At 41.0% G+C, this 24,394-nt stretch overlaps 1 protein-coding gene across 4 annotated transcripts in view; it reads right to left on the bottom strand.

Moving 5' to 3' along the window:
* BCAS3 (BCAS3 microtubule associated cell migration factor) overlaps positions 1-24,394 on the bottom strand; it is a 457,217-nt gene that overhangs the window by 236,092 nt on the left and 196,731 nt on the right. For all 4 annotated transcript variants that reach the window (XM_090025357.1, XM_090025360.1, XM_090025358.1 and 1 more), the window contains 3 exons: positions 8,150-8,250; positions 4,085-4,281; positions 1,959-2,056 (listed from right to left, as the gene is read on the bottom strand). In XM_090025357.1, the coding sequence (XP_089881483.1) occupies positions 1,959-2,056; positions 4,085-4,281; positions 8,150-8,250 (396 nt within the window). The remainder of the gene's footprint in view (positions 1-1,958; positions 2,057-4,084; positions 4,282-8,149; positions 8,251-24,394) is intronic.

Raw genomic sequence — 24,394 nt, 5'->3', positions numbered from 1 at the left:
TCCCCTTAATAAAGAGTTATAGTCCCTGAATGGGAAGGGACCAGGGATCAGCCAATATGAAGGCTGCAAACAGAGGTTAAAGTCCCTGAATCCAAAATCAATTCAAATCCAAATAATTTGGCAGTGGACTTAAATAAAATATGGCGATCAGCATGTCTCATAAAACCCATGCATTATTTAAGAAACTTATGAGGTGCTACAGCAAAACTGAGCCAGTGCTATGCAGTAAATATATTTTTAGTGTCATAGTAATGTATATAATTGACTTCAACAATTTAGATACAGACGCACATGTTAAACGCATTACCGATAAAGCTTCATCACATCCACATGATCCACTTTACACTAAAGGCCCATCCACACAAAAGCACAGGGTTATCTGACAGAGAAGGAACCGTGTTCTCACGTTTGTAGTGGGAACTGAAAAACATGGCCATAAAATGACATTTGGGAACCATATTCCCACTGGGGAAATATCCAAGTGATAGTCCCTTTACTGTATTGCTCCCCCCATCTTCAAAAACAAACACATCAAACATTTTGAGAGGCTGACCACCACGGATGGATTATTTAAACGTTAATAATTTGGTTTTAAATGTTCAGCCATCCCAATAGAGGGTACCATTAAATCCAAGTGTGTAATGTGTATTTTTAACAAGGTAAGTGAACTCCAACCAAAGGGAGCTCGACTAATTAATATTTTAGTACAACCAAAATGTATTTGATAATTTATGGGTGATATCGAGAAAAAAAATACAAATGTTTCCTCTGAGTGAACGGCTCTAGACATTTGCCTCGTTTCAAGCAGGGCTAATTTTCCAAGTTTTAAACCTCTGAAAATAGAAATGTATAATATAACTCGATGACAGAACCTCTAATATCAAATGTGAATACGCTTGTAATTACACTGAATAACAGACACCGATCCAGGGAAAACCTTAAGACACCAAAAGAAATATATCAATGCATTTGGCTAACATGGTGGTATCCTGGACTCTGCATTGATATCAATGGAAAACAGAGCCCGGAACAGGAGCTTTTATTTTAACTCTCTTTAAAACAACCTTCACAAATCAGTTTCTGTATGTGTTACAGTTTCCTTTTACAGTTTAAACCTCAATCCAATCAGCAGTCTCTAGGGATTTTCAAATCGCTAAAGATTAAAATCCTCTCTGACTCAACTGTTTGACTAATGCTCTGTGTTTAATAATTCTACTTGTGAGAGATTTTATTTGACAAAATCCTGCTGTGGGGAACCGTCAGATGCTATACAGCTGTGCGAGACTATAAAACCCCACTGCCCTCATTCCTTTACACCTACTACACCAGAGCAGAAAAAGAAAAAGAGAAGAAAACTTTGTGGCACGTATATCTGCTACTTTGCTGATACAGACATAGCCACGATGTTCTTCAGTTTACTCTCCGTCTCCAAAGGCATCAGCAAAAAGGTTTCCTGCTCAAGAAGCATTGGTTAGGTTATCCGGTAGTCGTGTTCACTGACAGACGCTGCTACTACGTACGTGGTTCCGATTCGGTGGAAGGGCGTTTATATCTGTGATGGGTAGAGATCAATGGTGCAATGACTTTCTTAACGTTGCTCTTTCACTAATAAAAGCATTCCAGTGTTAGCCCTTGCACATCTGCTTCTTTAGCTCGGGTCTTTTGATATCCTAACGGGTCAAGCAAATTGAACGCACGCATTTCATTTACATTTTGTGTCAGTGAGGTTACTTCACATTCAAATGATCAAAGGCAAAAGAAGTCATCGGCGCGGTACCCTTCAATATGCGTTCGCTAATTTTTAGATGGCGCTCAGCCTACATTGCACCTCCAGATCTGGACAGTCCTTTTGCGATACGGCACTGGTTAGGCAGAAAACGTTACTAAGCAAAGGCAAAGTTTGGCCACTGCCACGAACATCAATGACAACATGAAATCAACACGTGCGCTCTCTCTACCTGAGGTAGCATCGATCACCGTTGAGACTCCTCTCCGATCAGACATTGGACGTGATGACCCCGGCATGCTAACAGGTTCAGAGCGAACTGGCTGAATCCTAAAATGCAAATCACATATTTAACCTGGATGCAAAAATCACCGCTCTTTAAACCACAGATTGGGGACCTTTCAAGGAAGGGGCCTTGCAGATCATCAGATCCAGCCCCTCCGCTCTAGACCGGAAGACAACTAGGGTTAGGTGACCCCAGGGAGGTGACCATTCAGTCTGCTCTTGAACACCTCCAGGGTAAGTGACTGCACCACCTCTGAAGAGAATTTATTCCGCAGTCTGGAGACCCTAACTGTGAAAGGGTTTTTCCTGGTACTAAGCCTGAAGCCTGAACCAAAAAAACCCTGGCCAATTAAAAGACTGTTTATTCTAAAAATCAACCAAGTGTTGAAAGTTTTTATTTTCCCTTGTTGTGTGGATCCAACGTATGGTTAACTACAACATGGATGGATGGAGAATGCATAACAACCGCGGGTCTCCACGTTCTCTCTCAGGACTTGAACTCTTAGGCAGCTGCAAAGGAGAAAAGGGGAAAAAAAAATCTCCAAACCCCAGATGCAGCAATTCCCTTGCCCACCAGTGCAGGATGATTCTCCTTGGCTGGCAAACTTATTTTGCTTGGGGGGGGGGCAGTAAAGGTTGTGTTTTAACTACCTACTCTTGTGGCAACTCAGATCTTTCTTCATCTGATCAATGAAAATGCCACCTCAAACATGGTTTTGACATCCACTCTTTCCCTTTCCGCACATATATATTGTTCTTGAAAACATCTGGATGAGATCCCAAATCCCTGGAAAGACCTGATATCTAGTGCGTGCCTTAAGAGCCCAATCCTGAACCGATGGGAGTAATTTCACCAAAGTCAATGGGACAACTCTCCTGTCCAAAGACACTTTGGATGTTTTCACTGCTGCTCCGGGGGGGGGGGGCAGCACTTTAATTAGAGTGGCTGTGAGAGCCGCTCTAATTAAAGCACCTGGAGTGTCTCATGTATCAGCATCCCTGCGCTTCAAAATGGTGGTGGGGCACTTTATCTAAAGCTCGTCAAATAAGCTTTCGTTAAAGTGACCCTGCTGCCGTTTTGAAGTGCAGGGATTAATCAAGTCTGCTTAGATGCGCTGTAATTACAGTGCATTGGAGCAGCCTCCTGGCTCATGCACAAGCACCCTTTAAGACCAGATCCTCCATGGAGCCTACCCAGTTCTCCATATTTTACATTCCCATTTTTATATTACTGGGAGTTAAGAAAAGAGCCCACCATCCCATGAAACTCTGGATTTAAGAACTATGTGCAGCCTCTGAAACCTGTAGACTTACTGAAGCTTGTTAATTCTTCATTGCAACCATACAGGATGCAGAGACTTCTGACACGCATAGGAATTAAAACTCACTGCTTAAGAGGGAGACACTGGATAACCTATTGAGACACGTTATCCAGTGTGCTGCATGCAGAGGGTACGTCCCTCATCATGCATGGTTGCCAACAAAAATGATGCGGGAGGCAAAAGGTTATCCAGTGCATCCTTGGGTTCAAATCTATGATCAAAATTGTTCACATTACTCTTAAGCAAAGGAGAGAAGGGGTGGGCGGGAGGAGGGACATTCCAGTGGTTCGTTTCATGTTCTGACAAACTGACCTCTTTATGGTCAGCAGGTTATAAATCTACACCCTAATGCTCCTAGTCATTTTCTAACAGATAAACTTGCTAAGCAAAGCAGAAACTGTGAAAGCTAAAGCAGCCTTGAACTTTTTAAGAGACCGAAGAACAGGAACACTGGACTTTGCACCGCCTTCTACTGTCACTCATGCAAGAGGCAACAACAGAAAGGAATCCAAGCAACCTCTAAAGTCATTTGGGGAGAAATTTTTCTCCACACTTTGCCCTGGATAATTTGGTTTTTTGTTTGTTTGTTTTTTTTACTGATAACGAGTCAAGTGATCTTCTAAGAACCTGATCTTGACCAGGTTGAAAAGAATCATTACATATGCAAGGCAGAAGATACTTATGTAAGTAACAGGTTACTGCAAGTGTAAATAATCGAGAAACATCCTTAGAAAATTCACTTTATTTGCACCTGAGACTGTTGAGATCAAGATCATCTGTATCGAAGTCCAGAAGAGGCTGTGGTGTGTCACTTGGCCCATGCGACTGCAGCACAGAAGAACTGGAGGAAATTACTGTTGTTTGGCCTGATGGATGAATTGTTTTGAACTGGAACTGGGGGCCCATCCACAGGCGTCGGTGAGGTCCAGTGTGAGTCACTATCTCAACCTAGGAAAGTGGTATGAAACGTTAAAATAACCTGAACTGAGTAATACATTGAGCAATTCTCTCGATCTCATGAACTCTTTAGAATCCCACTGGAAATAAACAGTAGAGGAAGATATTTTGCCCCATCCCTTTAGAAGAGACAGGAACAAAGCAAAATAGGGAGCAGCTTTTATAGTGAGTCCGATTCCACCGTTCTCATGGTCTCAGTGAACACTTTGCATGGCTCCAGATCTGGCCAATGATACCAAATTAAATGCACAGAACCTAAACGGGATTATTTGAGGTTAAACAGCTTTCTAAATGTGAGGGACAACTTAACCCTGCCAAATAATCTACAGTGAATCCCGTTCTCCAACATTGCCTCCTAGGGAGGATGTCCAAACACTGATGTTGGGATGAACATATGTACAGGCAGGTGCAGGAACACTTGCTTTACACATCTCTGAGCTACCCTGGGCATTCACATGCAGAATTTGGAAATAATAAGATTTTGAAAACAGAGCTCCACAAGTAAAATGCGTATCACAGAAATTTCACTGATAGTCTGATTTTAAAAACATTTTCAGGATACAAAAATCTTTAAAACCTTCTGAATCACTGTGAAGCCTCTGGACTTCCACTGTGGCGATCATGCCAAATAATTCAATTTGTATCTTGCTTTTATCAGTATGAAATGACTATTAGAGTCACAAAACTAAAAATTGAGCATTCCTCACCACTGATTAGAAGAATAGACTTCACTCTTTGTCTATACAAATCAAGTGGAGAAAAAAAAAATCTTGCCCCATACATTTTCATGAATGACTTTAATCTCAACCAGGTCAGAGGACTTTCTCTTCAAAAGGAAGCTGTTACTATTTTGTTTAGTTCCGCTTTCTGAAAGTTCACACATTACACCAGCACTTCTTCACATGGATAATGTGTGAATTGTGTTTCATAACAAGGGTCATAATTACAGCTGGCATTTCAGAGGCTGCTGCTGGCAAAGACCATCTTGCTGGAAAGCAGCATCATTTGCAGGCAGCAATGGGAATACAAACGTAAGAGAGCAAAGAACTAGAGTCACTTAACTGCATAAATATATATATAAAATGTAGCTAAATGCTTAATGTATATGATTTAGTTAAAAGTCTGACACTTTCAACAAAGCACAAGTTTCTATTTTCAATGCGCTTGTGAGGCCCTGTAATTCCAAACAAGAGACGCTCAAGAGTACAGAAAATGTGTGCAAAGTATGCAATTTCACTTTCAAGTTTTTAAAAACTCTTTCCCTTACTGCAAGATACTTGCTTTTCTTTCAATGGGCATTTAAATATCTTACAAATAAGCTGAAAAATAAGTCACTTTCAGCAAGCGAAGCATACACGGTACTTTTTTGAAAATTTCAAAATGCGGATTTCATACTGAAAACCGGAGGAAAACATTTTTTTTCTAAACATCCAAAAAGTCACCACTAAGAATGCAAACAAGCATGATCAGTTCAAATCGTACTCGTTTCAAATGGTACAGAACCTGAAAACAAGGCCACCGAATGAAATGGCCAACTCAGCCATAAAAACAAAATAATGCATCAACACTTTAAAAATCAGAAATTCAAATTGTAAGCTGGTATTTTCAAAGTTTAAAAATTAATCAGGCTATTAAATGTATATGAGTTTCTATCAAAACAATGAACAAGCTTAGAGATGGATGGCAGTTTACCAAGGATGCTCACATGGATGTCTTTAGGCATGTTTCATATAGCATTTTTTTTTTTTTTTAGCATCTTAGGGATTTTTTTGTTTTTTTTAATTAACATCATTTTTTTTTGTATTTTTGACTATGGATTCTTCCAAGATGTCCTGTGAAAGGTTCTGAAAATATTATTCTAAGGCAGCTGCTATCTGTAAATCCAGGAGGACAAATGCATAGTCCGGTTAGTACAATTTTCATATTTCTGTTTATTTTGAGGTAACTCTGATTGACTGTAGTGGTTTCTGATTTGAGTAGTTTTTATGCAGCAATGCAAATTAGGCCACAGATAAAGCATTCTGTATATTTTAAGCTTGAAACCATCAGTGTCACAGAGCCGAGAGGTAAACAGATGCCTTTGCAATTTCACCGAGGCTATGTCCAGATGTTCCTATTCACTCTCCTGTTGTGTGCAGGACAAACATATTGTATCTACTTCACACTGACAGCACACATTACCCACTGTTCTAATTGAAAAGTTGAAGTGAAGGGCAGTGTTTTTTCACTGCATGCTGTTACTGTTGATAACAACACTTTAATTTTGAAAAACATACATGCACTTTGGGCTTAATCTGAAGTGGCTTGCTTAGAGAACGCCAGCATCTTCATGTTCAAAAGAGATATCATCACTCTTTTCACTTAGCAAATATTAAGCATTCCTAGGGCATTTCCTGCTTTCCCTTTCTGTGTCCTAAGAAAAAACTCATCTGGGATTTTTTTTTTTTTATATATAAATATATTTGCTGCTCTAATGCAGAATAGTTATGACAGCGCCTGAGTGCCGCTAAGCTTCTACAACTACTTTGTGTAAACTCCGCAGTAGAAGTCAGTCAGCCTGTATGCCAATGCTTCAATTTATTCTTGTCTTCTTTTGGTGAGAGACCTGCTTTCCTTTACAGAGTCATCAGACAAATAAAATTAGCTAAATCATTAACTATCCAAATGATACTGGGATACAAAATGGGCAATGTAACTGTAATATGTTGAAAATTATTAGCAGCTGGGGATGAAAGCCAGGCCCTCTTGAACGCAGCAGGCATGTCCCGATGAGTGTGGACGTTTGGTTCCCCGGGGACAAGTAGTGGCAGCACACCTTGTGCCACTGCTACTTGTCCCTGGGGAACGCCTGTGCCATGAGCACTTGGCACATGGCAAGTTACCCTGGGTGCCTGTGTGTGCACTGCTTCACTCCCCCCTCCAGGTTTTTTTGACTCCTGGATATCCAGGGGTCAAAACAGTCATACCCAAAATCGTACTATATTTAAAATGTGAAACCTGGGCATCAGCTTTGCATGGACCATGCACCTATTCAGTAATATATCCAAACTAAAGAAAGTTCACATAGTCTGTCAGGATGCTGAACAACTGAGTTGATAAATTCATTTACTTTTCATTGTTGTTTGGTTATTTTTAACTCTTACTACATTTCAAAAGCCAATCTTAAAAACGCATAGAAATGGAACTTTATTTTATTATTCATGACCCAAGTCTGCAAGTCAATGTTTTGGCTCAGCCGAATCGAATACTGTTACACTTCTTCTTGCCCAGGAAGCATTCCCACTGTACGCAATAGTAATTAACCCTGACTTAAAACCTGACTTCATAGACAAGAGATTTCATTTAGATCGAGATCATCATGCAGCACTATAGTAGTGGGATTCAACAAAAACTGGATGAATCTAGCACTGGGGGAAGGCAGCTGCTCACAAATAAAGATGTGTTGTAAGCAAGCTACTCCCTTAGCCTGAAGTTAGGAAATAATGGAGTGTAGCATAGGTTACAAATAAGCAGGCTTCCCCACTCTGCCAAGCCAATTCCCTTAACCCTGAATAAAAGGGACCACATCTACAGGGGTGGAGAGGGCAGCTTATTTTTCATGGCCAAATTAGTACTCCTATTCTATGCTGAGGTTGCCAAGGTTGTAATTAGTGCCAGCACGCATTGGGGCTTTGTTTATGCTTGTTTAAAACGTCGATACCTACCACTGGGAATTCACGGAGACTGCCAAACTTTCCCACAGAAGCCAAGATTGAAGCTAAGTTTAGATATAGTCTACTGCTGCATTGTGGCCTTCACCAAGTTTCAGTCTTAATAGATGCTACATGCACTTCTCTCCTGACATTCCCAAAACCCATACCTGGGAAAGCCACTCTTCATCTTCCTGACCACTGTGGTCAGATGCTAAACTGTCGTATGACTCGTGTCGAGTAATAGGTCCAGGACTCCCAGGTGGAACCACTGCAAAAAGAGACAAAAATTCAGAAACGTCATTTATTCTGCTGGGCATTTTTGGAAGGCGCTTTTTCATGCGTGTAATAATGCGGCAACATATGCACGTCCATGGAATTGGGACTCTTTCTGGGGACGCAGAGCAAAGTCAGTGAGCATCGGTGCTGTGAAGACTAAAGAAAGAAGCTCCTGTTCTGAAAACTCACTCACCTCCACGTTATTTCTAGGCCTGGAAACACTGTGATAACACAGCCTAGTATACTTCTTTCTGCCAAAAGCTAGCAGACACACAGAACAACTCCACTGCAATGACTACCCTGCCCAAGTTGTCTTGAGGGCTCTAATACTGACAAATGCCACCAATGATACAAGCTTGCTACACAAACTTTTCAAATTGTCCACTTTAAGAGAATTTGAACAGTGTTAAGCTGCAGTGACAAAACTTATCCTGAGGCACTGGCAAACATACCAACCTTGAATACGCAGTGCACTTCCCTGGCTTCAGAACTAATATGATCACCTCATCTTGACATTAATGCACTTAGTTTGAAGCTGGTTGGCAACTGTGTTTTTTTTTTAAATCCGGGTAACAGTAGATGATTTGTATTGTATCAGCTGCTTTGCACCGTTACCGTGTTTGATCACAATAGCCGCAATGTGTTCATGACAAAGACATTTCATATTTTTCAATATCTATAGCTCATGCGCTGCTCAATAAAGTAATAATAATAAATAATAAGTACCAACAACAATAATAATAAAATAATGATAATGAAAGGAAAATTGTCTTTGCAAATAGCTAATGCTCTATAGGCATGATGTATGCCCAGCTGTGCAGGTATCCGGAGGATGGAAGCAAACAAAGTTAAAAAAAAAACAACCCTTTTTTTAGGAAAGTTCACAGGCAGAACAGACCTGCAAGAATATAGTACATAGTGAAAATGTACAATTGTTTACAGACTTCTTACTACCCTGTCAATTTTTAAATTTGAAATCAGATTAAAATATATGGAGGACTGAAAGTATCAGGCATATTGATACCTGTATTGAGGCTCTTGCATTTCTAAAATCAAGTAACACAACACTATCACAGAAAGCAAAAGCCCACTGATGTGATGATGCTTTGCTTCTAGCCACTTCCTATTTCTCTGTACATATTTCTTAGGCATTTAGCACTCCTAAGAAAACTAAGGTGCTATTCCTGCAAACACTTATACAAACAAATCACTTCACCTGGACAAGCAGCCCTCCTATAATGTCAGTGAGACAACACCCGACTAATTAGTCACGTGCATGTTTGAGGTAACAATCCCTTATGAATAATTTTTTTTTTTTTTTTTTTTAATGGGACTAATTCTCCTTCTCTGCCCATTGTGTGCCACTTCTTTAAAAGTGGGATGTTCATTGCTAACGGCTCTCCAGGAAAAGCAGTGCCGGAGCACTCTGGCTGCTGTTTTAATGGAAAGTTTTTTCAATGATAGCTTTTGCATAGTTCTCTGCAAATGGCAAAACCTCTCATTGCATTGCAGGAATGTAACGGAAAGCAGAGCTTGATCTTAAATGGATATATAAGTTATACGCAGGGACTGTTTCACCCACCAGCAAAATACAACAATTTCTGCAGTCAAATGTGCCAAATGATTAACGATTTATAGTAATGCTATATGACACTTTAGGGCAGGCTGTAAAATGTATTGCACCCAGCTGAACTTGCTGCAGGGAAACAGGTAGGCATACTACCTCAGCTGGATTCTGGCCCCAATGCTGGCATTAAAGCCATACATCTCTGAAAAGTGCTACGGGATCTTACATTACTAGAAAATCTCTCTTCCTGCTAGCCCAGAGGCGGATGCAATGGGAGAAATGTAATAGAGAACATTTTGCTGGTCTATTAATAGTTTCATTCCCATTTCCTATTCTGACAGCATTTACATATATTGCTACAAAGCAACTTCTAGTTTTTGCACCTGTGCACTGATACTACAGAATTTTATCTGGACCAAAGTAATCTTCAAACTCTCAACCATTCCCATTCAATATACAGTCTTAAGGGACATAACTGTTTATATTTTGCTACAAAAAGGAATCGCAGGCTCATCACTGAAAGGATCAAGTTTCATGATTGTTGCTCGTTGGGGCATTAAAAAGGTATTGCTAAAGATTATGGTCCAATCAGTACACTTTCCATGGCAGCAAATGAAACTTCACATTAGAGAAAAAACCAAGAACTTAAAAGGAGGGGAAAAAAAGCAAGTGATTAGCATGATAAGACACGTGACCTTTTTTTCCATTCCTGTCCCTGTTGGTTTTCCTTGTGGCTTGAAACGGAGGGCTGGACTGGATACCAGAGGAACTGTACCCATCAAGGGGAAGCAGAGGGCACCAAAAAGGCAAAGTAAGGGGACAATGTAATTAAAACCATTTTTGGTTTAGTAGAACAAATGAGCTTTGCACTCTGATGATGTCGCAACCCACTGGACACCCTTAGATGAAGCTATAATGGATACTTTTATATCTGCATAACCTAAAATAATTGGTTTAAAAATACTGCTTGAGGGCTGACCTTTATGTGCCAGGTTTCCACCCACTGCAAATTTTTTAAAGCCATGTTGTAAACCCCTAATCATGCAGGTTTATAATGGCAAAGCAGACACAATTGCAACCATAACTAGAGAATGGCGCCTCTGTAACACATAAACAGCACAGGGTTTTCACAAATCCGTACACTATATGAAATAAAAGGATTTTAGTATTGGTTTTTAAATGCATATCGTAGCCCAGCCCCACTTATGGAGCCACTTTTGACACCTCCCTAATGCAACACATCTTCATTCTTAAAGTTGTAACACTCCCAAATTATTTCTGGGCCTATTTTGTTTTAATTATGTACAGCGCTGTACACTTTAGGGCCCAGATCTTGCAACATGACAACTTTCTCACGGAAGTCCTATGCAATTGCCACATTTGTTGAAGTCGATATAACGTTTGTTACACGCATGCTTAAGGACATCGTCTAAGCAGCATGTGTTCTCAAGATATTCTGCCAACACAGTGTCACATCATTACAACAGTGGCAAGATTTAATGACTTAAAGCTGATTCGATCTATTCTGGAGCAGGAGCACGAATAAAATGCTGTGCTGTTGTAGCTTGCAAAGAGCTAGGTGAGTCACCACAAGTATCTGAAGGCTAGCCGGAGTCATTCCTTACTTCTTGCAGAGCTTATTTATGAAACCAATGAAGGAAAAACATATTTTGACACATTCTGCCATTGCCCTAATCTTCTCCATGGCTCCTAAACTCCTTGCAATAAATTCTATTGACTGGAGTCGTGCCTGTTTTTGAAGGCACAGCTGATCAACTGCAGGCTTTTCTGTTATTGAACGCGGCGAACAAACGGCTCACGACTCCAGCAGATGTTTCTGCTTTCAAGCCAATGGGAACTTTATGGACTGCTCTTTTCTCGTCCCTCCCAGGGGCAACTATGAGAACTGTCAAGAGCAGGGAAGTTGCTATGCGGTGACTAACAGCAAAAATGCTGATCCAGCCGGCAGCATCTACGCTGCTATGTCATCAGATTAGCTCACTCCAAGGATTCCTGGGGAAAAACTGAACGTGCGTATTATTTGGGAATGAAGGGACCTTTATTTTGAAAATGAAAAGGAGCGGTCAAACACAAGGGCAGGCGGGTTTCGTTCCTTTTCCTGGGAAGCCACAGCTTTCCATGGGACATGGAAAAAAGCTCATGTTAGCACTGCCTCAGAACATAGCACTGCTTCCCTTTGCCAAAAATAAAGAAATAAAAATTAAGAGGAAACCTACTGAATTCCATCAAACTGCTCTGGTTTAGAGTTCACGAGCGGGGCAGGCGTGATAAAACCTTGGCCGAGGTCAAACTTCAATACTTGCTTTTATTCTTTAATAGAACAGTGTGTACATGCCACACATAACATACAAGTGAGCATTTTAAAAATCTGGTTTTGATAGCAAAAGAGCCTAACCAAGGTCCCAATCCCACGAGGTACAGCGTGCCTTCAACTCCCATTGCCCTTCATTGCAAGCGGACGCACAGTGCCTTGTGAGGACCGGCCCGGTCAGGAGTGAGCCCCTTGCTGGAGATTCGCCTATTGGCATATTTGTTCACTAGAGAGAAATACAGACCTGGTCCACAGAGCTGCAAGGCTTTGTCTCTATCTGTGCCCCTCCTGGAGCCGAGAGGAGCTGTGCGGGGCCCAGGCAACTGGAAGCTGTGGCCATATTGCTGCAGTTTCTCCCTACGTGCAACACGGGTGAGGCTTCCAGCCGGTGGGGAAGTGAGCCAGGGCTGGCTGTGCCCCTGCTGAAGCTGGGAGCCAGGGCTGGAGGGGAGGAGTGGAAGCGGCGAGGACGCCGTTTCCAGCTGCCTGGCCCCAGCTCGGATGCTACCACCTGGAAGCTGTGCCCACACTGCAACTGGGATGAAGCAACGACAGCACAGACACAGCTCCCACAGGTCCAGCATGGGCACAAGCAACATCCCCAACCCCAATGTTGCTGACGTACTGCTGAAGCCACCCGGCCTGTGCTGGACTGGAGCTGAGCTTTTCCAGCCCGTAACTTATTAAGGTTGTTGGCCCCAGGTCTAAATGGTACAAAACCGATTGCTGTGCATCGGTACACCACTAGGTAGCACTTTTCACATTTTTTCAGAACTTCAAGTTAAGGTGAATGAACCCAGAGCAATGGTAACAACAACCTGAGCCCGGAGGAACTGTTTCTTTCCCAACTGCGGTCCTTTGAAAATGTGAATTTATAATGGAGAGCGTCACAGACCCTTCATAGATAATGCTGCAGCTAGTGTTATACTAAATAATAAACTTTACACACTTTTCTACACAAACACTACAACATAGATATTATAAAAAGAGCTTTCTTTCCCTTATATTTTGTATTAAGCCTGTCAATGGTCCGTCTTGATTGCTGATCCTGATGTGCAATTATTTCTTATTAAAATTTTCAAAAAAGTAACTTGCACTATATATCTGGTTTCACCTTACTCTCATTACTCTTTCAGGGAAGAACAGTCACAGACAACGTATAATTGTGAAAAGGACATTTCCTTATCATACAAAGAGATCCTTTTCCTGACAAGTGCAGGTGCTTTGATTTTTCCTTAAAATGAATTCAATGTGCTATTTCTGAACCGTGCTGAAAGTCAACCTGTTGTGGCTGTGACTCCAATACCTTTAGTACACCTACAGTAACCCAGTTAAAAATAATTTCAAAGATAAAACGTACCAACCTAATGCTAATGCTGGAGCACTGTTGGCTGTTGTGGCCTCCATGGTTAAAATGGGAAGTACATAGTTATGAAATATCTGGAGCCAAAATGACAGAACTGGCATCTCTGTAGGTGATGTGGGGGGGGGGAGGGCGCAGGGGGGCATATGCTCCCCCCGCCCGAGACTGGTCACTGCCAAGGCTTCCACTGGCTTCTGTGGGCAGTTGCTTCTCGCCACCTGCCCCCTCCCCCACTCACTGGCAATGTCACTGCTGGTGTCTGCAAGGGGTTCCCCCGACCCTGCCAACGCCACTGCCACTATCTCCAAGTGGCCCCCGCTCACTGCCAACTACAAATAACGCCCCCCCCCCCAGTCGCGGGAGGCACCAGTTGTTCATGGGCATCTCTAAACCTTACTTGCTAGTACAAAACAAGTATACGTGGGTTCACACATGTGTGGGGTTCACTCCAAAAATTTGCCACAAAGCCCTAGTAAAGAGCAACACACCGTTACACAGCTCCGGGCTCACCGTATGTCGTCTGGCCTCCTCCTTCCTTCAGAGGAAAGCATTCCCCTCCATCCAGTATAGCTCATAGATTTCATAGATTTCATAGACATTAGGGCTGGAAGGGACCTCGGGAGATCATCGAGTCCAGCCCCCTGCCCAAAGGGCAGGAAGGCAGCTGGGGTCATAGGATCCCAGCAAGATAAGCATCCAATTTACTCTTGAAGGTGTTCAGTGTAGGTGCTTGAACCATCTCCGCTGGCAGACTGTTCCAGACCTTGGGGGCTCAGACAGTAAAGAAATTCTTCCTTATGTCCAGCCTGTCCACCAGAAGCGTAACTAGCAATGTTGGGGCCCTGGGCAGAGGTGCCCGGGAGTGGAGGATGGTGGTGGTGGTCTGAGTATCATGGAGTCTTACCTGACACCAGAGACTCAAATTCCCTGGCTGCTGCCACCATTTTATTGCTCCCTTTACATTGGCCCCTAGAGGCATTCGTTCTAATACATTTGCTCCACATCCAATTATACACACCTAGCAGCACTGTGTAGGACATACTTTCACTGTTTTGTGACCAGAACACAGGGGACATGCAGGGTAGCCACAAGGTACCTGCCTTTGAACATACTGTAACATAGACATCATTTATGCCCTTAAATGATTTTTAAAAACCCACCTCCTGCCTATATACCCTAGAGGAGAGACAAGGCCATTGCCACTGCAAACAGAAGTAATGTTATTTAAGGCATCTTACTACCTGAACAACCATTATATTTTCTGCCATTTGTGCATGCAATTCCTAACGCAACTGATTGTGGGGGCCAGAACAGGGGCTGCAACAACAGACTGAGCTGATACCCCTACGAAAATACAGGTCCTGATTCTTTCATGCAGTCTAAAGGTTAAGAACGATAACAATGTTTAGCCCCAGATCCTATTCCACCCTTAAGATGTCTATGTCTTTGTATGCGGTTTGCCTCAGGGGTGAAATCCTATTCCACCCAGAGGCCCTTGCATACCTATCCCATCCACTCAACAGGCAGCATAGCAAGCCCTTGTCAGGTCAGGATCCAGTTAACTCGGAGGCGAGACCGCTATCTGGCAGACAACGGCAGTCTCCACCTTACGCCCAATACTTCCAATGACTGTTTTAGCATTTTACCCAATAACTGCTTGATGCAAAATGCAAAAAAGCACTGGGGGCCAGGACCAGAAACCAGAAATCTCTCCTGCACAAGGAACTGCCCTCTTCAGTGGGTTATGGAGTCAGGGTGCCCCTTGCATCCTCTCCTTCCAGTTCTACAATCCTTGCATTTCTTTCCAACCCAGTGGCCCAGCTTTAAACAGGATAGAGAGCCTACCTACCCATGGCTTGGGGCTAAAGACACTCTCCTGAGGAGAGGGAGATGTAGGTTTAAAAATGTCCTCAAGGTTGGGTTACTCTTCAACCTAGATCACACACTTGCTTGGCAACCAGTGGGTTGTTGGGCAGAAGGTAGGCATTGCAACTACCACTTCAAACAGTCCTTTCACGTGGCTTTTCTGTCGAAGGAGCTGGGGAGTTGTACAAAGGTGACAAGCTTCCACTGGAATTGGTCCGCAACAGAGCCGAAGTGGAAGCTGATGTCTAAATAATCAACGTGTCTTGCTGGCTTTGTGGCTGCTGAATATGTTTTTTGGCTGTAAGGCAGCTAAGAGCTGTGCAAGTTCCACTTGAAAGTAAGAAAGCCTTCATGGCTAAAAAAGCCATGATTTCTAGTATGCACATAAAAATGCAAATCATGTCAACATTTGCACAGACGCTTTTGGCGTGTGGGCAGTATTTAGGTAAATATGCAAATTACATGGCAATCAAATACTGGAATCAGTAGAACAGCACTTTTGTTCACAGATGGGCTAATCATATGATAAATACAGAGGCATACCACAAATGTTTACTCAATCAAATATTATAAACTGTCACATTTCAACAGCTGAAATGTGTTCAAACAAAAAGAATTACACTTTAATTGTGCTGGGTTTTTGGTTGTAGCCATGTTGGTCTAAGGATGTAGGCAGGCAAGTTCTTTGAGTAGATGCGATATCTTTTATTAGACCACATGAGTATTTGGAAAAAAGTTCTTAGCAAGCCTTCAGGCTCAGTCACCCTTCTCCAAGCACAGGGAGTTTCTTAAATACACTTTAATTGTGTATCTTAATATGTATATATTTTAATTGTGCATTTTAAATACACTCCAATTGTGCATTTAAGATTATACTTTTTAAATGCTAAATCACTAATTTTCCCTGTTTTTTCTAAATTTAGAACAAAAAAAAGTTTTCATTTACAGATAAGCATACAGGATTTACAAAGATGCAAGATAACTCCAATTTAATTCAACAAGGAGTTAGACATTAATTTTTCATGGTACTGTTTGCCTTGCAAACATAGATGTGTCCAAAAAAAGCAAAGAGAGGGTTGGAGAATCACAAAATGACTAACATTTTTTCAGAAAAACCCTACATAAAAGTTTTCTATTATTTCACCTGAATACACACAATTTACAGTTCTGAATAATACACTTCTAAAATCTGGCTCAGACACAGAAACAATGATTCGTAACTAGCTTCTAAAGGCCAAACCTTGGTCCGTATGCAAATTCATTTGCTGCCAATGAGAAATGTGTGCACAAACTGAACATGGGCCATGATTTCAAATGCAAGTCATGTACAAGCATCTACTTTTTGATAACTTTTCTTTGCAGTTTCCATTATATCTAATACGGACTAAATACAGAAGGAGTCATCAGACATGTGGTCAGCCTGACTCACAAGTTAAACTTCTCTTAAGATGAAAATAAGCAATTCTGGCAATTTACACAATTTTATTATTGCTGCTGCTGACGTATTCATTACGTCACGTTTTGCATAACGAAGAGAAATCAACAGTCTCGGTATAAGTCCGTTTAATGTCGCTTCCTGTTGAACTCAAGAGGTTAGATTTTTTTTTTTTTTAGGTTCACATACTATGTTCCCGGGTAACTTATTACAACGAATGTTTGTCACATAGTTAAATCCCAGTGGCTGTTTCATCAATTCTTATAGCATAGTTCTGGTGAATATGTGTTCCCCATCCTGTCTGACAACTGTAGTTGGCTCCCTGGCTGCTACCCTTCAATGTGAAATGAGGACTGGATATTCCCTTTGGCTTGCAGAGTTATCTATTTCATTATTAATATATCAATCAAATTTTACTAGGGAGCAGAGTTTATAATGGAAAGGGACTATTTAAAATTGGAAGCAGCATAAGTAGTAGTGAAATCCTCAGGAGCTTTGATAACTATATTTTCAGTGGTTCTTTATATTCCATTAGTCTGATAGTCGGCCATGCTGGCATTTTTCCCATAAAAGTAACTGATTATGTAATCAGGCTTCACTGTTTCTCTGGATGTGCCAAGGCAGGTACATACTTACTATGCCTGACTCCAGCTTCCTTTTCTGAATTCTTGTAAAAGGAAGCTAAACACATTGGAGGCAGAGCTAGAGATGACTGTACCACTTGCTCCATGCAAGCATTGCATTGCTCTGCAACTACAATCTTAGATATTTAGGGTATGCAGCAGCTATCAGTTCTGTACCAATAAGCAATAAATAAATTCTTTCCTGTATTAAGGAATGATTTCAGCTGCAAGGACCTACTGTGAAATCTGTCTGATGGCCATCTTTAAAGAATTATGGAAGAGGTAACTATTTCTATAATTCACTGACTTCAAAAGTATGTTTGACATTATTGTCGGGAAAATTATGTTAACCATGGATTACTGTTACAATCAAAGTATGTAGTGAGAAGTCAAGAGGCTTAGTAGTAAATTTTCAAAGCACTGTGTGGGGATTTAACCGTTTGACTCCCATTAACGTCAATAGGAGTCGCGCGGCTAAATCCCTGTACACTGCTTTGAAAACTGACCCCTTAGTGTTGATGGACCCCTCTCTAAGAAGTTCCAGATGACCACGTAAGAATGGAAAGAAATGTTTCAGCATGTGCTCTTGTTCATTATTGTTGTTTGTACACATCTGAAAGTATTTTCATTCTTATGCCCACTGCTGTTTCCAGCATTTAGCAATTGAAAGTTAGGCTGGGATGAGCAAATATTTAATACACTCTGCTGTGGTTATGTGCATGTTCGTGTATATCTATCTTGCCCCAATAACTTGTTCACATACTTCCTGTACATTTTACTTAGAGTTGCAGAATTCAACACGTCTCCTGATGCTTTTTTTTTTATCCAGCTTTACTGTATTACACAAATATTGATTGTGGCTAAACATATTGAATGCTCTGGTCCTAAACATCTGCCAGATAGCTCAGCTGGAATAACACAGAGCCTCTACGAAGTGACATCTGTCATGTTTCCATTTATCCCATTCAGTCCTATGCTCAGCAAAGGAATCAAATTGGCTTCACTTAACCACTCATTAGTAAAAGTGAAAAGCAGCAGGCTATCATCTTAAGGAAACTTACTTTTGCTTTTTGTCTTGCCAACAGCTAAGTCAAACCCCAGAAGTTCTCGTCTTCATGGTTAATGAAGAAATATGAAAATCCCAATTTTATAAAAATAACTATATACCAAGCAGTATTTCTCATTATTTGTGATCGATATCACTGTGAATTCCAGCAAATATCAATAGCATATTTGTGGATGACCATCTTGAAAAGTGAAAATGCAAATCTACCCTGCCTCGTACTTGACTTCAGACTAGCAGAGCCAGCTACATTTCCCTGTACTTTGAAAACAGGAAATCAATTAAATTAAAAAAGTGGTAAAGGAAGCAAAGTTGTAAAAGTTCTTCAAATAATTTTACTAAAGCACTTAAAACACAGACTACATAATTAAAAATAACTCCCTTCAAACAGACTGCATGGGATCCAGGATTATCTTAGAATGAACTGCCAAGCAGAATCATATACTGTAAAAAATAGCATGGTAAATGCTTTTACCTTCTCCTGCCACTTCAAAAGGAAACACAAAGGGCAGAGTCCCCAGTCACTCTGTTTTCAAATTAAGATACATTAAAGCCAGGGAAATTGGGAAGTCTCTCCTCCTCCACCAACACTGAGGATCTCCAGTGCCTATTCTGCACTTGATCAGCATCCCGGAGAAGGCAAAGCTGACGGGCAAAAATGGAGCAGAAAAACATACCTGCCGCACGGAGAAGGAAGACCACTTTTATACAATAAACTATACAAACAAATACAGTAATTCCAAAAGTCATCAGGCTCAGAAACCGAACGTATTAGCGGCAAGAAGAAATTATAATGAGCTCCAAAATGGAAGCTGCCATGTTAAGAAGGTCAAATGAAAACTGAGCCCCCTCTCCCCATGCAACCAAAGCCACTTGCTCCTTTGACAGGGACACCACTGCAGGTAAACTCGGCTGCCTGTGGAAAAGCATTCAGAGTTATCTGGCTACTTTGTACTAGGATCATTAGTTTTTACTACAGAGCCAGGTGCTGGCTCTGTAACACCTATAACAGGGATGATTAGGATAAAGTGGAGGAGGAGAGAAACGTGATCATGACTAATGCTTACATACCACTGCGATAAAAATAAATGCTGCAGTAGAGATAAGGAGGAGCCAGCAGCCAAGAAACAATAACAAAGTATTATACCTGTGGGCAGAGGCTCTTCTTTAATCTCCAACTGCTTAAAAGAAAGTTAGGTTATAATCAGGAAAATGCTCAGTATGCTGTTATCAACTCTTACAGAAGGTCTAAAACCAACCAAAGCCAAAAAACGATATCAAGTTTCTGATACGTGTGTTTAATTTGGAAATTAAAAAACATAGATGTAAAGCAAAAAACACCATGTGGTCTTAAAAGAAAAGTGGAAAAACAAAATAGTGAACAGCGTCTTGAAATTGCTCTAATCCCACTAACCAACATTTAAAGATTTTTTCAGAAAAAGCCGTTTTCTAAATATTGTTTTTAATTATCATAAAGTATTTATCTTTCATCAGGTGTACAATTTCTACTACTACTTGTCCGTATTACAGGACAGCCCATATACTGACTACCCAAAATGGAGAGTCATTCTTTAAAATGATCTCCCTAATGTTCTTAGCGGAACCATCCTTTGTAAAACACACTTTTCAAATTTAGAAGAGACTCATAAATTTATTAAGTAAGGACCAGAACTTTTCGATGACTTCTGATTAACCCTTCAGATCCTCAGCGAGGTTAAGGGCTAGTCTTCGGAAAGACAAGTTATTGTATATTGAGTGGTACTTACACCAGTCATCTTGAAAAGTACATTTCATGCTTTAGTTATAATGCAAAATGAAGTATGAGCTCAGAAAAGGCAATACCATTTTTCTGGAGACTTTCACAGCAAACACAGCAGCAGCAACAACTGGTGAATTTAGACAACATTAATATTTAACTTCCTTCTTTGATGATGAGCTTACATCTAGTTGGTGCCATCCAAGCTGTTTAATGATGTTTGTACAAATGCCAAAATCCTGATGTAAATGCAACTTTCTACCCTCAAGCAGTTTCCTGGGGCACCTGCCAAAAAGTTAGCTAGAACACCCCGGTGAAACGAGCGGGAAAGCCATGACTGAAGGGGTCATTCAGATGTAGCAACAAATCGGGTTCTTTGTTTTGCAAAATTGCTCCTTTGGCCTTCATCAGCACTTCATTCATTAAAAAAAATATCTCCCAGCCACCTTCCACAATATTCAGCTCTGAACTGCTTTGATTTCTCATCCATTCTGCGTACCGCATAGCTGTTGCAAATGCAAGCTGTGGATCATTTTGCAAAATTGTGACCATTAAACCTGCAATTTCTGATTAGTCACAATTTTGTGGGCAGTCCTTACTTACAGTGGAGGGACACAGAGCACAGCTGACAAGCTTTGAGAAAAGAGAGCTCCTGTTGAAACCCTGCAAGTAGCCAGAGGCTCCACAAAGTTGTTACAACTGTAGAGTGAACTGAGACTAAACACACTGGGATGGGCAAAACTTTGTACCTGTAAAACAGTTCCCCGAGAATTGCCTCTGGTTTGATGATGGTTACGTGTATTATTTTTATTAAAGTAGTACCTAGAAGCCTGGACTTAACTAAGCTTTGTGACCTTGGGAGAGCCCTTTGCTATAAAAGATAAGTATGCATTTTGTAAAGATTATGCATGTGGTTACTCATCATTCATAAAGCTAAGATCTTCATTGTTCATATAGCACATCTTCATATACAGCATTCAGTAGAAAGATAACCAACACACACGCACACAAATCACACAATAAGCCTCCACTGAAACAATGGCCTGTTGAAAATCCTGGAAAGGCATTGCTTACGATTTGTCATAAAGCATACTGTTACAAAATACTATATGAATGTTTATCTTTCTCTCGTGATATTGTGATTCACCAGACTCATTAAAAATAGAAAAAATATTTTCATCAAAGAGAAAAAGTCCCTTAAAAAGGCAAAATTCTCCATCCCAGTCTCTTTACCTATTCCCCTCTGCCGTTCTACCTATTAGTCTCTATTGCATAATGTACACTAGTTGCGTGTGTAGCTTTTCCACTGTCATCAGTGGAATGTGTGAAAGGAGTGTAAAATAGGCAATAAAGGTCTGGAATGCTGCTCAGAGACAAAAATCTTGCCCGTGGTGTTTAACTTGCAGAGGGAGTAGGCAATACAAACACGACGCCATAGGCCCTTGCACAGACTACATGCACAGATTGTGTTATCAATTAGCTCAACTAAACAGTTAACCAGCAGCAACCCTTCCCTTTTAAAGACAACAGTTAGCGAGCACTTAGCATGTCAGATATGGAATCCCTTGATGAAAGGCACTACAAGGAAAATGCAAAATATGCACAACATTTGGCCCACAGACAAATAAGGATGTATTACAAGGGCCAAAGTCTGTGTCAGGAGTAAATATGGGCCTTAATGTTTTAATGGTGCTGCTTTAGGCTCACAAACCTAATTTTGCCTTGAGGTGTACCTTAAATACAAATCACTACAGCATACACATAGACAAAAACCTATCCATTAGAGCTGTGCCAAGTTTCAATTCAATTCAGCGGAGATTTTGCCCGAGTTGGTGGCCAAATCTCTGAATCCAGATGGAATCAGGAGACCCCTAATCTCTCCCAACTGAATCTGAACCAAATCAATGCAGTGAGATTTGGAAATTCGGACATAGACACTGCTTTAAATGTTTTTTCCATATAACTCAAGCTGCCAGGCAGCTCATCAACTCTGTGACGCTGGGGCAGATGGAGCGTCCCACAGGAGCAGTGGGGGGAGTGGTCCTCTCTGCGTACTCTGTGATGCCCCAGCATCACAGCATTCACAAGCCGCACCTACTACCTCGAGGTTTATAGAAAAAACATTTAAAGCTGTGACTATCTATGGCTGAATCGCCGATTCTCTAAATCAGCATTGAATCTTCAGATTTTCCATTTGGCCGAATCAAATCGGGGACAGTGATCTGAATCAACAAATCGAATCATCATCCCCGATTCAGGCCAAATCTGAATGCGAATCGACTACGGCCTGTTTCGCACACCGCAAGTGTCCATCACAGGAGGATAGAAAGGATCAGGGATCACCAGCTTGATCTGGGGGAAGCTGTGTTCTAGATCTTCAAATTCTAGGGTTAAGGCACATGAATTAAATATTATTTGGGACAACAATTAATGAACAAGCCGCTGTGATGCCACTCACCCATCCCCCTTCCTAAGAGAGAAATACATTTTTCAGAAGTGCTCATAGCGGGATAAGGAAGCAGTGCATCATTCCTTTTAACACAACAGAAATGGTCTTTTGATTATTTAAGTCAATTGCTAAGAACTGCCTTTAAAACCTCCTATTAGAGATTTAATAGCAAAGAGGTGCAAGTACACTTACCAGCAACACTACAATAAAGCAGAGATTTTTGTTTTAACAAAATCTATATTTATATGATTACATTTCCTATGTTTGAGGGCAGCTGTAATTAATGGATTTCCCTCCTTCCCCTAATGCAGTCATTTGTCAATTTAAACACAGAATGTCCAATCAATTTTGATGTATTTAGTAAGCAATTTGTCAAAGAGTGCTGCATATGAGTTAATATATTAATTCTTGTCATAGGTCTGCTTCTGACAACTGCAGGTCCGCTCCATAAAATTGTCTTGATGAGCTGCTGCTTGGAATTTGAAGGTACCCTAACAGTGGCAAAAGGAGAGAAACTATAAGCATCTTCGTACAAGGGACGACCCATTTTTAAGGTAGGAACAGAAATTACACCTAAACTGGTATAAGTGATCTGAAACTGGTTTAACTCTGTAACACAACAGGAGTTCCGTGCACATAAACTGCTTTCAAAATGGCTGAAAGCAGTTTAAGATAAACCTGGATGGGTACAGTATCAGATTTAATCAGATCTGATGTAGGTTAAATCAGTTTATTGAACTTTTCTCCCAGTTCTTCTCCAGATTCAAGTTAACTCACAGTCCCCCAGCATCGCAGGATGCTTTGTACGTCCCCCGCAAACTCCACCTTTGCAGGCTGGGCAGGCTAGCTTTGGCCCATGCTATCTGCTCCAACCGAGCAAGAAGATGTGCTCTAGTGCACCCTGGCTTCTGGCGTGGGTTTCTGCAGGCATGTGGCTGCATTCCTGGAATCAAGAGTGAATGTCTGGTTACTTGCTTGTCAGTTCAACCCACGTAGCTTACGCTAACCTGCAAAGATTGAACAGATTCAGCCTTTATCTTTTTTACTGTATTTAGCCTTAAAGTTCAACTTTGCTTTGTTTAAAGGTGCTCATTTCCAGCCTTGTTCTTAAATGCATTAACCTAGATATGTCAACCACTGGAAGTACTGTATCTCATCCTTTTTAAAAAAAAAATAGATGTAAGTTTCAATTTTGGTAATATTTACTGTAGGATTATCAACAGATAGGACAGGCTATTAAGCCCGATTATAGTAGGAAATTACTGATCATCAGAGAATCATATGCAGTGTACAAGCTCCTGTATCCATACAGATACATAATGCGAGGAGGTAGTGGTTGGCTGGGTAAATCTCTTTACCCATATCACAAAATGGAAGTACAGTTTAAGTTAATCCATCACTTAAAGCTTCAATTTACAGTACTGGAAATAAAAATATTGGTTAGAAAATAAGCCAAGAGAGGTTCCTCATTGCAACTATGGTAATTAATGGTAGGGAAGTGAAAAGCAAACTTAAACAGCTTTCGCTTACTACCAGCGTCTTGATTCCTGAAGCAAGGATTTTCTGGGGTGTTAACTTCTATAGGACCAACTGAACACAGTGGAAGCAACTAGTGCTTAGAGAACAAAGATGATTGAAGGACCTGGGTTACAGCTGTAACAAGCTGGCTGGAGGAGTCTGCA

This window comes from Crocodylus siamensis, chromosome 13, assembly GCF_052110815.1.
Source record: "Crocodylus siamensis isolate JL-2025a chromosome 13, ASM5211081v1, whole genome shotgun sequence".
NCBI lineage: Eukaryota > Metazoa > Chordata > Crocodylia > Crocodylidae > Crocodylus > Crocodylus siamensis.
This window is presented reverse-complemented; position numbering and strand designations above follow the sequence as displayed.